The sequence below is a fragment of the Archocentrus centrarchus genome, chromosome 11 (assembly GCF_007364275.1).
Source record: "Archocentrus centrarchus isolate MPI-CPG fArcCen1 chromosome 11, fArcCen1, whole genome shotgun sequence".
In the NCBI taxonomy this organism is placed as follows: Eukaryota; Metazoa; Chordata; class Actinopteri; order Cichliformes; family Cichlidae; genus Archocentrus; species Archocentrus centrarchus.
Window position 1 is genome coordinate 23,476,948 of NC_044356.1, and position 15,457 is coordinate 23,492,404.

At 41.5% G+C, this 15,457-nt stretch overlaps 1 protein-coding gene across 1 annotated transcript in view; it reads left to right on the top strand.

Moving 5' to 3' along the window:
- The window catches only part of adgrb2 (adhesion G protein-coupled receptor B2), a 257,223-nt gene extending 252,201 nt beyond the window's left edge, over window positions 1-5,022 (top strand). Inside the window, exons 34-35 of the mRNA XM_030740517.1 lie at window positions 941-994; window positions 4,440-5,022. Of these exons, the coding sequence (XP_030596377.1) occupies window positions 941-994; window positions 4,440-4,616 (231 nt within the window). The 3' untranslated portion in view covers window positions 4,617-5,022. The remainder of the gene's footprint in view (window positions 1-940; window positions 995-4,439) is intronic.
- Window positions 5,023-15,457: the final 10,435 nt, after the last annotated feature.

Here is a 15,457-nt window from a genome sequence, read left to right on the forward strand (position 1 = left end):
AAGTGCAGTTTATGTGTTCGAACCAGAGGCGGAACATACAGAGTCAGCAGTGTCCACTTTATAGCCTAGCTTCAACTTTTTTTATGTGTTATGTTAACACATACAGTGTAAAATCAATAATGCAGATAGTGAAGATGGCATTTCCTTGCACTAATAACCAGATTAGTAATCTTCTTTCAACATTATTGCAAAAACATGAGCTTCAAAGCCTCCGGCACTCTGCAGGAGGGCTTTAAGAATGAGCTTATACAGGCGCCGAGGTGGCTCAGCGGATCAGCAGGTAACCATGTATGCCGCGTGGCAGAGCAGGCGGCCCAGGTTTGTGCCCTGTGGCTGCATCTCTTCCCCACTTTTCCTGTCTTTCTCCACTATCGAATAAAGCTGCAAAAGGTCCAAAAAAAAAAAAGAATGAGATTATACGTTACACCTGCATGCTTTCTGTGCTTGCATCCCTTATATAGTCGTAGTAGTTACTATCAGCGCTGTGTAGCATGTAGAATCTTTTCTTTCACTCTGCCCTCACATCCACAGTTTTCCCTCTAAGCATTGACAGATCGGGATGTTGAAAATATAGCCTGTTCCAACACATTTCAACTATAACCATGCTGACATTGATCACTGTCTGTACTGTTTCTGTCCATGTGTGCATGATGTGTGTGAGTGTTATTTATTTTTTTTTTCCGTGAGAGAGCTGGTGAGAGAGATGGAGACAGGGAGAGACAAGGGGTAAGGTGTAAGCTCAAAGCAACAACTGCCTGCTCACCTGATGAAGGTGTGGGAACAATGCTGTTGTTTCAGGGCAGAGTTGTCAGTGACTGTGATCCTCACCCCCACCCCTTACCCCACTTCCCTTTTCTGTCTCTCTCTCTCTCTCTCTCTCTCTCTCTCTCTCTCTCTCTCACCCCCTCCTTGTCTTCTCCCTCCCATTTCATCACCACAGAGGGAAAAGCGATGGAGCATTTCGTCTGCCGGCGGTGAAAAGAACTCATCTAGTGTAAGTAGAGGGGTTTCTGGCAAAGAGAGAGGGATGAGATGGGGCTTGAGGGCAAGGAGGGAACGGAGTCAGGCAGAGATGGTGAAAGGGAAGGGATAGACACGCAGTAGCAGCACAATCGCGTTAGACTAGTCTCCCAGGGATAAAGTTGGGTTTAACTGCAGCATTACCCACAGTCCTGCATTACAAAATGTTCCTTCGCCAGCATTTAGCATGCAAATTGGCTCCTAGATTATGCCTTTTGTATTCATTTTACCAACTGTCAAGCTGTGACGCAGGGAGAATATAATCAGGCAGATATTGCCCCCTAGCGCCTCAGCGACGATCAACACACACTCCGGGGGGTGGGGGCAGTGGGGCTGTGCTACTGCAGATCAATGAGTTGTGTGTGTGTGATGCAAGTTTCTGTGTGTGTGTGCGTGTGTGTGTGCATGTCAGATGAAGAGACAGACAGGGACTGAGGATGTGAATAACTCAAAATGAGTTATATGTGAGTACTTCAGAGGGGTTTCTGAAATAAAGCAAAGGTAAGACTGGAAAACAAAAATGAAAGAAGTTGCAGGAGAGCTGCTGGGAGGTGGAGTTAAAGAGCATATACAGTAGCGGTCGCTGGGACAGGTATCTACTCTCAAGATGAGCAGTGAAAATACTTTAAATATTCATCCTCTGAATGTTCATTTAGAAGATGAATATCCAGCTCAATTTAAATAAATAAAAAGCAGCTGGGTTCATTGTGTCTGTGGAAAACATCACAAGTAGTCCACCTTGTTCTTTTGTCTTTGTGTGTTTTACTCCACCAGGAGTCATCTGTGCTAGCGATCTCTGGTGTCTTTCCCTGCTTGTGTCTATGAAATCACTGTGTGAGATTGCCGCGAGATAATGAGTCCAATTTGAATAATGACCCTTATCTGATGAATAATGCCACCCCCTCTAATTCCATTTTTGGCTAGTCCCCCAACATGTATTTTACATGCATGGTGGACTCATCTGCAGACCACATGCATCCATCACAGACCTAGACTTAGAAGGTTTCATGCTTTTGTCGCTTAATTTCTGATTTAAAAATTTAGGATACAGAAGACTGTCATTTCTACAAATAAAAGACCAGCAGTAGTGTTTTTGATAGGTAACTATTAAAATTCTGCTCTTGTTTTTATCCTTTAATCTTTGCTTGAGAGTCGCAGTGTTGAATTACAGGCACTGTGCAACATTCACTTTAATATTAACTGTTATAGTGAAAGTTAAAATGGACAAAAATTCAGATTTTTGTTTTCTTATCTGCTGAAAATGTAACTTACCCCTGTCATAACTTCCAAGATTTATATGGAATTGCTAATTTTGTGTAGTGTTACAATCCTGTAAATGCATTGTGCTTTTTTTTTACTGATTTGGAGGTTTTAATAAATGGTTGGGTGAATATTGCAGCGCATCCATCTCCAAAACTCTGTTCACGTCAAATAAAATGTATACACATGTTCACCAGACACTTTATTAGGTACACCTTGATAGTACTGGGTTGGACCACCTACTGCTTTCAGAACTGCCTTCATTCTTCATGGCACGGATTCAGAAAAGTGTTTTGGGCCATATTGACCTGATAGCCTCACACAGTTGCTGCAGATTCCATGATGTGAATCTTCTTTTCCACCTCATCACAAAGGTGTTCTGTTGGATTGATATCTGGTGATTGTAGAGGTCATTTGAATACAGTGACCTCACTGTCATGTTCAAGAAACCAGTTTGAGATTATTCCGTCTTTATGTCATAGCATGTTATTCTGCCAGAAGAGGCCATCAGAAGATGGGGACACTGTGGTCATAAAGAGATGGACATGGTCAGCAACAATACTCACTTTGGCTGCGGTGTTTAAATGATGCTCAGTTAGTATTAAGGGGCCCGAAGTGTACCAAGAAGACATCCCTCAGACCATTACACCACTATCAGCCTGAACTGTTGATGGCTGGATGGATCCATGCTTTCACGTTGTTTACACCAAATTCTGACCCTACCATCTGAATGTTAGAAACAGAAATCGAAACTCTGTGTTTTCTATTGTCCACTTTTGCTGAGTCCATGTGAATTGTAGCCTCAATTTCCTGTTCATAGCTAACCTCTGGTATCAAGAAAGCATTTTCTTCCACAGAACTGCCGCTCACTGGATATTTTCTTTTTTTTTTTTTTTGGACCATTTTCTCTAAATCCCAAGAATGGTTGTGCAGGAAAAATCCCACCAGCAGGTTGTCTTGATCATATCTACATGCCTACATGCATTGAGTTGCTGCCATGTGATAGTCTGATTAGATATTTGCATTCATGAGCAGTTGAACAGGTGTACCTAACAAAGAGGCTGAGTGTATTTACCAGTACTGACAGCCTAGTCACATATCTCAGTTGATGTATTCTTCACTTTGAAGTCTGAATGAAGGCTATGTGTAGGCAGGGAGAGATGTTGAAGGTCAGTGATGAATTACTAGAGCCAGTACTGTGAGCTCAGATCTCAGTCCCACAATCATAAATCCAAATTCAGATACTGTATATACAGATAAGCCAATGTGGAATAATTGGAAGCAAGAAAAAGAGAGCATCACAGACCCAGAAGCAGAAAGCATGAGCTTGTTAGTTTAGAAAAAGTACTAAAAATGTAAATCCTGTCACCAGGAAGCACCACAAGCTGTTGATATACATATAAAAATAGATAATTTAAAAAAACCTGTGTTAAAAAAAAAAAAAGCACTGAGATTATATTCATCATGCAGAAGCATAGCATGCCAGCATTTGAATTCTGGTGACTGGGATGGTACTGGCCAAGAGTAATCACTACAAGTCCAACTTGGCAGGGAGCAAGAGCAGTTAGAAGATCACACGGATGGTAAACAACTTAACAGTTCAGTCTAATTATCCAAACCGTTTTATTTGCTGGTAAAACCAAACGTCAGTGTTCCCTCATGCTGGTAACGATCATTTATTTTACACGAAAACGGTGTTACCCACAGCTATGGTGGGTACACGAGCTGAAAAATATTACACTTTTCATTTCTTGTGAAACATGCTTATTGTTCTGGTTGTTCAATTAGACCGAACTTCCTACAGTGCTGTGTGCAACCAGTCTGCCAAAAAAAAAAAAAAAAGAGTCAGACATCTCTCTCGTGAGATGGCAGGTTTTTTTTTTTTCCACACTTCAGTTTTTGCATAAATGATTCAGGGTAGATCTTTTATGAGTTATAAGCACGCTGGTTGCTTGTTGCCACTGGACTCCTTTCCCTTTTTTTTTCTTTCATTATTTACACTAAACTAAGCAGATGAGTGCTAGTTGTAGCCTGTAATAAGAAAAAGCTATGAGAATATTATTATCCTCTAAAATGTCATTCTCCACCGCACAGCGTGAAAGCATTTTCAAAATGTTTTTAACACGGTTGCTTTCCCCTTTGTCCTTCTTCTCCATCAGGACAAGTCAACCCCAGAGGACCAAAGCTCCTGGGACAGCTTCAAGACTATGACCCCCGAGCTGTCCATTGTGCCTGGGGAGCAGAAGGACCGGATGGAACTGCACAATAAGAACTGGGACTCCTCCTCAGCTAACACCCCCGACTCGTCCGAGGGAGACTTCCAGACTGAAGTGTGAAGACACGCAGACGTACACACCCACCCAGACACACTCTCATGCCGAGATGCAGATGCACACAGATACACCGGACTGCTGAAACCCTATACATAGGTTCATGAGTTTTCTGCAAGGATCACACACACATACACACACACACACACACACACCCTACTACCCCCCGTCCCCTCTCCTGCAATGTGCTCTGTCGGATCCCATAGTGTATGTTTACTGCTGCAGCGGACAGACATGGAAAGAAGACTGTTCTACTCTATATTTTCGCAAAGACTATTGAAAAGAAAGAACAGGGGCTTGACATGTCTGTGACTGAAAAAGATTTTTAAATGAACTTTAAAAAGGAAAAAAAAAACTATGAGAAACTTATTTCAGAGAAATTGTCTTGATTTTATTCTGGAGAAGAAAAGATAACCTCTTTCAATTGTTTCATGACTTTGAGATGGGGGTGGGGGGGGGGGGAGTGGGAGATATTTCTTCAGTTTGTTTTATAGCAAGGGGAAAAAAATCTCACTGAGGGTTCTCACACTGGTACACCCCCCCCACCTCATCCCCCAAAGGCACCCTGTTTTCAATTTACTTTTCCCTTCGAAAGGATGACACAAGAATCAAATCGGTCAGTCTTTATGTTTTCTTTTTGCTTTTTTGTTATTTGAATGGACAGGGAATTTGGTGTGGGGTGGGGGTGGGGGGGCAGAGCCTCTCGTTGATACGTGCCATCCTCTCTTCTGTTTTCAGGTTTCATTTCTACACTTCTATTCACCCATTCCTCTCGCACTCTTTGTGTCAACATCACATTCCTTTAGTCAGTGTATTTTCGATGGTTTGGTTAAAAAGAAAAAAAAAAAGGTCCTCCCCTATAGTTTGAAACTTTGAAAGAAAAAAAATTATACAATTGAAACAAATAACTACCAACTGAGTTGTGTTCTATGGTCTAACTGTTGAAAAAGAATTGATTAATTTGGAGAATTTGGTTGGGTTTGTGCTTGTGATGCTTTTTCATTTTTTTTTTTTTTTTTTTATTTCCTGTTCCATGTGAAACTTTAAACAATTACACAGCACATAAATGTGAGCTTGCTTTCTGACATTATGCGCACCACATGAGATCCCCCGCACCCCCAAGAGGGGAACAAAGAAGGACGAGAATCATCATGCAGATTCTTGCATCTCCTTCTTTCCCCACTGCTTGGAGAGAAAAGCTGTTTGAGACTGTAACATCCTACTCCCATTTCAACCATCACCAATCAGAAGAATCAGAAAAGAAGAAGATCGCAGTCATTTCTGCCCACAAGGAATCCTTGTGAGAGCCTCAGAAATGTGCTGCTTAGAGTGACGAATTGATCAGTCTCCCCAGTCAAAAAAGTACTGTTTCAAATGACCTGAGGAGCATTTTAAGCCAATAATGAGACATCACACGATCCAAGAACTTCATCACGAGCTCTACAAACATGCCTTTCTTTGCTCACAGCACCGCCCCTCTGTTGCTCATTCTGCCCACTCGGTGTCGTGCTCCTAGAAGGGATGAAGTCTAGCAGCAGAGCGAAATATATAATTCCCCGCTCACAGAAAGAGAGGGAATCACAGGTTATAAGGCTACAAGGTGTCAGACTGAAGAGGAGCTGATGGTGATGCTTTCTGCTTGACATTCTACCTCCGTACTTCAGTGGTTACAAGAGGACGACCAGTTTTCTGCTGTTGCTACATTAGCACATCAGTCCTCCACACCAGCAGAGAAAGTGTCAGAGAGTGCAGGATGAATTCAAAAGATAGCTCCATAACTTTTCTGTCTATGTTCAAAGAGCTGCCATTAATCTAACAGAGTAGATAAAAAAAAAAGAGAGAGTTTATGGGTGAAGAAACGAGAAAAATGGTAGCCAAGAACTAAAGTTCTAAATATACACAGCAAGAAAAAAAAAAAAAAAAAAGCCAGAGGCAGGCAGAGATGCAGAGGAAGGGGAGTGCTCAAAAACAGTAATTATCCGGGGATGGCGATTTGTCCTGACATTTTCCAGTGCAGCCCTCAAACCATCTGTTTAAAGATCCCTAATGTGGTAGTAGAGCAGCACAGCGCAGATGGTGAGACAAGAGCGCGGCCCTTCTAACCTTTCAAGTTAATCAGCTGATAAGCAAACCTACAGCTCGCCTTCTCTCAGAGGAGCGAGATGGGTTTGATCCCAAGTTGCCGAGCTGAGGTCACATTCACCTGACCTTCTGTGAGGCTCTGCTTCCAGATCTACTGCGCAGTGTGTCCAACAGAACAAATCACCTGTCTGCCAGGCCCTCAGTCACACTCAGCCAGTTATTCCATACGAAACCAATCGTTTCTGTCTGAAAGTTCTGGATGAATTCTTCAAAAGACCTTTTTCCCCTCGGTAACCTACAAACAGGAAAGATATATTCGGGTTTGAGTTTCACACGGTGTGACCTTTTGTTCCCATCTCCGTTTGGCCAGGTTTTTCCCGATTTGTTTATTATGGTATGAGCAGTTTAAGACTCGGTGATGGCTGGGTTTTAAGCATTCTTCTTGGAGAACGGTAAGTGAGATGATGGCTTGTCTGATTGAGATATTTATCTTGAGTTTTGCATTTCTCAACTTTAAAGTTTTCCTTTTTTGGTGAAATGCATATTTAAGTGCCAGAAGATGCTGGTCAGAGTGCTGTACTATCTCAATTTTTCTTCCTGTCAGTCTTAAACACCTACAAAATCAACAGCCCACGAAGAAGTACAAAACAAAGGAGAGCAAATTTGCAACTGAACTCCATGTTGAAGCCACCACCACCCCCCCACCCCCATGTTCACCTTCACCCTCCACCCTTCGATGCTTAAGTGTTAACCGACCGCTACAACCATCCAACATTCCAGGTGATTTATTACTGAAATCCCATCCCTTTCTCCATTTTTGTTCTTTTTATACATAAGATTGTACAAAGTAGTCCTCTAATGTTTTCATAGTGTCTTTTTATATGAAAATAAATTTTCAAATTGATCCCGATGTCTTGTATGTGTGTATGAGCTGCGTCGAGGGCATCTGTGGAGGAGTACAAGTAGCCTCTGTCTTGATTTGCAGTGTACTCACAATCCCATGTTTTCATAATACCACTTTGGGTGTTGGGCATGACAAACTTTGTTACCCAGCAGCACTGAAGCTTAACTGTGACCAATCAGAGGCCCCACTGGTCTGTCTGAAAATGTAGCAAGAACACTTCTGCTGGTTTGAAGTTCTGCTGCATTGGAATAACCAAAGGGGGAAATGTCGAGTCAGAGTGATTATTTCATTAAAAATGTATAAACCTTGAGTAATATTTATGCTAATAACATTCCTCTTTCAAAGAGGAATTTCCCAAAAAAAAAAGGGTTTTGTTATGTAACATAGTGAAAATAGACACAGTGGAGGGGCTTTAACAGTCCACTCAGCGATGCTGGAATGAAGGAACAAGAGGGGAAGAGGGGATGACGTAGTACGCATGCCTCGGTCACTCTACATTTGCCCTCCAAGGGGCTTGTGGGAAATTAAGTCTGGATGAGTCTGCCCATAGAGCAGCCATCAGTCACCCTGGAGAAAGGCCACCAACTGGAACTTTCTCAAGGGAGGGAGAGAGATGAGAGAGAGGTCAGATGAGGAAGAAAAGCTAGCCCCAAGGATGAAATGCATGGTGACAGAGTAAAAGCACGGAAGGAGTTTTCACATTACTTCTGGCAGAAGAGTCACAGTGATAAGAGGACTTCTTGGTTATTTTTTCCCAAAGGTTTGTGGGTAATTAAGTTGTGGTGCTGGTGTGTCGCTGGTGACCTAAGGAGAGACTCTGTTTGACAAGTAACAGTGAAACAAAGTGAAGAGGGGACAGACATCAACAGAAGGAAGATACAGCAAATTTCAACTCGACAGAGGCTGTGTCCAGCAGGAACCTCTGTCACAGCCTCGTATTGTTTGATATTTACAGTGAAGACAGGACGTACGTGTTCCTGACAGCGCTCTGAGATTAGCGTGTTTCGGTGTGTTAGTGCTCAGAGCAAGTCCTGAAAGTTTAAAATAGCTGAGGCAAACAAAAATCGTGATGCAGCAGAAACACGCAGCATTATTTTCATGCACACTAAATTGTTTTTTTCAATATGTTTTGGCTACAGCTTCTGTAACACGCAGTCACTGTTGTCCAGCTTTGCCTAGCTGTTCCCAGAGCTCACTGATACTGTGACACCATCCCCTAAGCAAACAAGCACGGGGCTGCTACAGAGGCCTGGAAACCAGCAAAAACGCGAGAACTATCCGTTTAATGTTAATTACTCTGATGCTAGGCTGGAGTACCATACTCCATCCACCAGGGATGCAGGTTCCCCCACAAATCTTATATAGCTTTAGTTAGGTAGCCACCAGAGGTGGGAAGTAACGAAGTACAAATACTTCGTTACTGTACTTAAGTAGATTTTTCAGGTATCTGTACTTTACTTAAGTATTTATTTTTCTGACTACTTTTTACTTTTACTCCCTACATTTTTACACAAGTATCTGTACTTTCTACTTCTTACATTTTCAAACAGACTCGTTACTTTTTAACGTCAGAGAGAAGTTTGCATTTACGGTCAGTGCGCCTTCAAACGATCTGAGCCTAAATGGAGGAATAATAACACAAGAGACAATCGTACTGGTGTATCCTCCATCACCGGGGCTGATCTCGTACAAAGGGATTAAATACGCAAACCCATATAATTAATGTATCATTTATAGCGCTATAATCGGGCCGGACCGAGTCCGTAAGTTGCGCTGCGGCACATAAACAGCTTAGCTAGCGCTACTGAAGAGGAGCGAGCATGAAGGGAGTAACATGTGGCAGGTAAATGCAGCGTTTCTAAATGCTCAACAAATATCAGCAAACACACAAAGTGTGTGCAGTTTGTCACACAGTGTGTCTGCTAGCTAAAAGAAGAGCTGCTGTATTTCAGGGAGAGCAAAGAGAGAGAAGTTCACTCAGAGATGGAGAAAGAGGACAGGAGAGGAAGAAGAGAGGTTAGATTTAAAAGAAAGGACTGGAAAATAAACTGAAGTATGCTGACTTTGTGTAATTCAAAGATTCTATGAAAATACTGCAGTTTAGTGTGTAATAAATAGGTTAGTTTGTTGTACTGTATTTACAGTAAAGCTCTGTGTTGGACTGGAGCGCAGTGTTTGTGTTCATGGTCAGAGTTACAGGTTACATCAGTGCAGCAGAGATGAGTTTGAATCAAAGCTGCTGATGCTGAGATTCATTCACTGAATCCAACATTTCTACAGCCTGTATGCTGTCAGTGTAGGGGATGGAGATCAGCTCAGAGAGCTGTGAAATACTGGGTTACATCTTTGTGAGTTCAGTTCATCCACACAGAGCAGTAAACCTCAGAGCAGCAGCAGCAGGTCAGCTGATCACAGCCTGCACACCAACATCATTTACTGCAGCTCACAATAGAAAGCTGTGGTTCTTCTCCCCATGCAGAGCCACTACAGCTGATCTTAGGGTTCCTCCACCTTCTGAATCCCACTGTAACCCCTGAGTATCCTCATGTTGGTGTTTAGGTGGAGGCACAGTCACCCTCTACTATGGAGGACACAGAGAACAGAGCTGTGTTTAAATTCCCTTTCACAGTTTGTGTCCTACATAACAGTTTCAAGCTGAGTGCATTCATTAGAATTAAAATTTAGATTGGAATAACATTTGTATTCTCATGTACTATTTTATATTATTACAATAATATATAATGAGTTTCAGTTTGTTTTACACAAAAATAGCAGGTAGAAACATCCTCCAAAGAACTACTTTTACTTTCTTACTTTGAGTACATTTCAGAGCCTGTACTTTTTTACTTTTACTTAAGTAGAGAAGTTGAACCAGTACTTCGACTTTTACTAAAGTATTTTTTAACATAAGTACTTGTACTTCTACTTAAGTACAGAATGTCAGTACTTTTGCCACCTCTGGTAGCCACAGAGGTTACCTTAGCAGAAAATCTGGGCCATGTGATGTGATTCCAGTACAGTAGTACTGCTTGGTTTCTGAGGATATAGTGCAGCTTATTGCCAAAAATGAGCTGACACACTGTTACTTTTATTAACTGCTGTTATGTCACTGTCTTATTTGCTAAAATGATACTTAACTGTATATATGCATAGCTCAGAACAATGACAGTGTGTGAGGGCATTTCAGTATTACCATTGTGGTTGACAGCAACTTTGGATGCGTATGGGTTTTTTTTCCTCCCACAGTGGAACTAATTCTAGATTGCTCTGGGACGTGTGTAAGGTGGAAATGATGCAGCACGCACGCACTGCTGGAACTCAGTAGTCAAGTTTTACCAGGTAAGTATATGGTAATATATGTTAAATAGTAAATATTTCATTTATAATATGATTTTAGAAACTGTTCAAACACAGGAATAATATGATCTGTTCAGTAGCAATCATAATGCAGTGAATACAATAGAAGGCACTTGAATTCACTTATCATTTATTTTTAAAAACTATTATCTCTAAGAAGCATCTGCAGAATATGTTTTTGGCCAATAGTTATTAGGTGGTTTTTATGGGAAGGAGGTGGTGGTGGTGCAGGGTCTTCCTTTGTTTGTGTCATGCACGAGTACCTGAGACCAGTCCAGAAGAAGAACAGCAAGCATGTTTAATGATGCTATAACTGTGTGCAGATTTTTAATTACTATTTCATCTTTATATCAGTGTATATTGTATGTGCCTAGAGGAGCTAGACAGAGGCAAAGTTATTTGTAAAATGGTAAAATAGCATCATCATTACATCTGCTCAGTGAACTATGGCAAAATGTTGCTAGCTTGGTTAGTTGACTGCTGAGCTGTGTTTGCGTACATGCTGACATAAATGTTTCTATATTTCTAGTGCCATCATTACTGCACATACAAGTTCCAGAAATGTCAGCAATTGTCTGTCATCAGAAAAAACCAGACAATATGAGGATCGCGGATTGTAGCGGCATTGTGACACAACGCATGATCATACCTGTTAGACAAACAAATATGTAATCAACACACGATTTATATTCCACAAATATTTGCACATGTTATGAGGACAACCAAGTCTAAAAGAATCAGTCAGTGCTTAATAAATTTATTTTTCCACCACCCAGTATAAGCTGCCCTAATTTAACAGTGTAGGGAATTACCAAAATCATGTTTTTTTTTATGTTTCTGTAATGGTTAATCCACCAGCATGCCCAGGCTCTTTAACTGAAATGATATTTTTAATGGTAAAATAGAATTATTGTTGTTATCCATCAATTTTCAAATTCACTGTTTTACAAAAAAAAAAAAAATAATTGAAGCACATAATTATTTTTTGAATGAGTTGCCCAATCACAGTCACTCACTTGCATTCCTGAACAGAAAAATTAGTTTTAGAGGTTGAATGTTGCGCTTGATTCATTTCTGTATGTGTGCCGTCTCAAATTTGGGTGTAAAAAGGTGAATTCAGTTGATTTGCCTGATAACAATATGATTTTTAGTTTTAAACCAGTTTTGTGCCATAATGCCACATTGTGTTGCACCTTTTAATTACATTTCAAAGTTTTCAGAATCAAAGATTAACTAAAATATAGTTTCCTTTGGCAATAGGTAAGTGGTATAATCTATACAAGAATTGTGAATAACAGGAAAATGTCCCTGGTGGACACAGCCTCAGACTATTTTAGCTCTACAGTGAGACTCCGAGTGAGGGCGAGGGGAAAATGGGGAGCGAAAGGACCGAGACTTACAAGCAAAGTAAAAAAAAAAGCAAAACAAATACTTTTGAGATGTAAAACAATGAACATCTCTGAAGAATTTGGGCAAACTGACAGTGTGAGGTAACTTGGGAATGCTGTACTGTATGGAGAGGGAACCTGTGAGTGGAATAACATGTCATATTTTGGCACTACAAGAAAGAGAAAGTGTGACTGGCATGCGAGGAAAAAGTCTTCGTCCTGAGACAGGGAACAGTAGAAACCCATTGCTGTAATGGTGGTAGCATGTCTAGATGTCCCTCCTCAGTGGCTGACAGATGGTTCTGTCCCACAGGCTCTGGTGCCACGCTGCTCAGAGAGGACACTGAGAAAGGAGCAGACTGGCAGATTAGAACAGAGGGTAGAGTGGACAAGGCCAAAGTGGACACACGCCCTGTTAAGGAAAACTGAGCAAAGCTGAAAATAATCATGAAAGTTTTCTTAAGGATGCAGGGCAAAGCGGATGATTTCAGTGTAAACCCAACTGCCTAAAACTTAAACCAAGTTAACACTGCTAATAACCCTTTTGGAGAACACCACAGACATCTTTTTGTGAGATTTGACTAAACAGCTTATTCTCATCTGTGCTGTTATGGATCAGATCCCTGAATGCTTTGGAATGCCAGAATTTCAGTTTTGGCACAGTTCTTTGGCACTGATGGCACTGCCAGACTTCTCCTTTGAGACTGCATTTCCACAATGGCTTTAGATAGCTGTCCATATGAAATGCCCTCGCTGTCCCTCATCCAAATTCTAGCCATGCTAATCCATTGAGTGTTTCCGTCTCTATCATACAGACTGGGATAAAACACAAGTGGTCTTTGACACTTTGAGGGTGATTTATTCAGAGCTGAGGTAAAGGACTCATTGAAGCGTCTTTTGGCTCAACCAAGCTCTCTCCACAAAGCACTCCTCACATATCATGGCAACCTACATTTAGTCAGAATAAATTGCCTCTCCACACACTGCCAAGGGCTTCTCGAAACACTGGCATAATTTAGTGGCAGGCTTAGGCTAATGCAATCCACCACGGCCTCCTTTGCATGCTGAAACACCCAGAAATGCAACGCACGTGACCTGCTATACCATTACCAGCGCCTTAGCCCTCTCGTGTCGTCGAAAGGCCAAAAAGAGCACAGGCAGCTTAAACCTCTAGGTTGCTTGTCAGAGGACAGGGTGTAGGAGATACACTGACAGGAACGGTGAGGTGAGGAGTCATGATGTGCCCACATACAACTCTGGTTGCAGGGGTAATGAGACAGCCACGCCAGCCTCTGGAACTCCTATTGTCCAATTGTGGCCAGTCGTGAGGAGTCCAAATGAGTGCAACCTCCTCCATGCCTCCCACCTGCACTTAAGTCATTCTTTTCAGCATGCTTGCTGTGTGTGTTGGAGGCGTTTGCTCTGCTGGCTGAAGTGATATAAGTCTTTCGGGCTGGACTCCGAGCCAAGAAACGGTTCTTAAAAGAGAAATTTGCTTACAGGTTGCTTATATCAGAATTTCACGAGAACGTGTCTATTCATTAACAGTCAGGATACTGTTAACATAACTTAGCAAACACAGAGAAACTGGCTTTATCTTATTTCCGGTCCCGTCCTTGTAGCTCACAATTTTCACAGGAATGTTTTTTTATTTTTACTTGTTTGTTTTTAAGTCGCCTAAAACTGACTTATGAATCATTCAGCCATAAAATAGCCTCCTAACTTGAGCGATGAAAACTGGTTTTCATCTTTGCTTTGTGTTGTCGGTTTTGTGTTCACACATAAAGAACTAAAAGAAAGATCATATGTGTGTCCTCATTAGGATAGGGATTTGTGTTGGTATGTGGAACTGTGGTCTCAGGTTTATATTGTTAACTGATAATTACATGACAATGTCTTTCAGGTAAATCTACAGAGTAATGTTATGTAATGTGACAAGTGTGTAACGAATTACTTTCTCCGGTGAGTAATTAAGTAACATTTTGTGTTACTTTTATCAAAAGTAACAAATAATGTGTAATACATTGCTTTTTTGAGTAACGACCCCAACTCTGCACATAACGGACGACTTATCAAAGAGCCAATTGTAATTGTAGCTACAGGCGCTTTGTTACTAGCAGCCTGTTGCAAAAACACATAAAATGCTCCCATTTTTAAGTTAAATTTATGAAAAATGCAACAGATGGCAGCACGGTGGTGCAGTGGTTAGCACTGCTGCCTCACAGTTAGAATACCATCTGGAAGGCCTGGGTTCGATTCCACCTTGGCCCAGGCCTCTCCCTCTCTCTGTGTGGAGTTTGCATGTTCTCCCTGTGCTTGCGTGGGTTTCCTCCCACATTCCAAAGACATGCACTTACTGGGGTTAGGTTAATTGGCTACTCTAAATTGCCCATAGGTGTGAGTGAGAGCATGAATGTGAGTGTGAAAGGTTGTTTGTCTCTCTGTGTTAGCCCTGTGACAGGCTGGCAACCTGTTCAGGGTGTACCTGGCCTCACCCCCTATGACAGCTGGGATAGGCTCCAGCCCCCCCGCGACCCTGAACAGGATAAGAGAATGGATGGATGCCAACAGATAACACATTTTTAAAAAAATGAGGAAACTGGACAAGTAGAGGACAAAAGAAGAGGTGGCAGGCCGAAAGATATATCTACAGCCGATGAATAGTATCTAAAATTCATGTCTTTAAGAAACAGGGAAAAAAAATCCAGCAAAGACCTGACACAGGACCTGAGAGATCCACCTGACCCTTCAGATGATCCATCTACTGTTTACTGAAGCCTCATCAGAACTGGTCTCAGTGGAAGGGTGGCTGTCAAGAAGCCGGTATTTACAAAAGGAATCAATAGATATGGAGAAGGTCAGGAGAGAGGTCCAACAGTGAATTGTGCGATCTCTGTTTTTGCCTCATATGCCTCGTTGCACCTATTTATATTTCTAGCAGCATATGAAGAAATGAGGGGTGGCTCGAGACCTTTGTGCAGCACTGTATATTTGCTCATGTAATAGAAATACAGTTAAACTTTGTATTTAAATCACCAGTAAAATGTAGAGTTTCTTTAAGTTTTAAGAAATTTTTATTATACATAATAAAGTCAAATTTGGAGCTGCCCTTATAA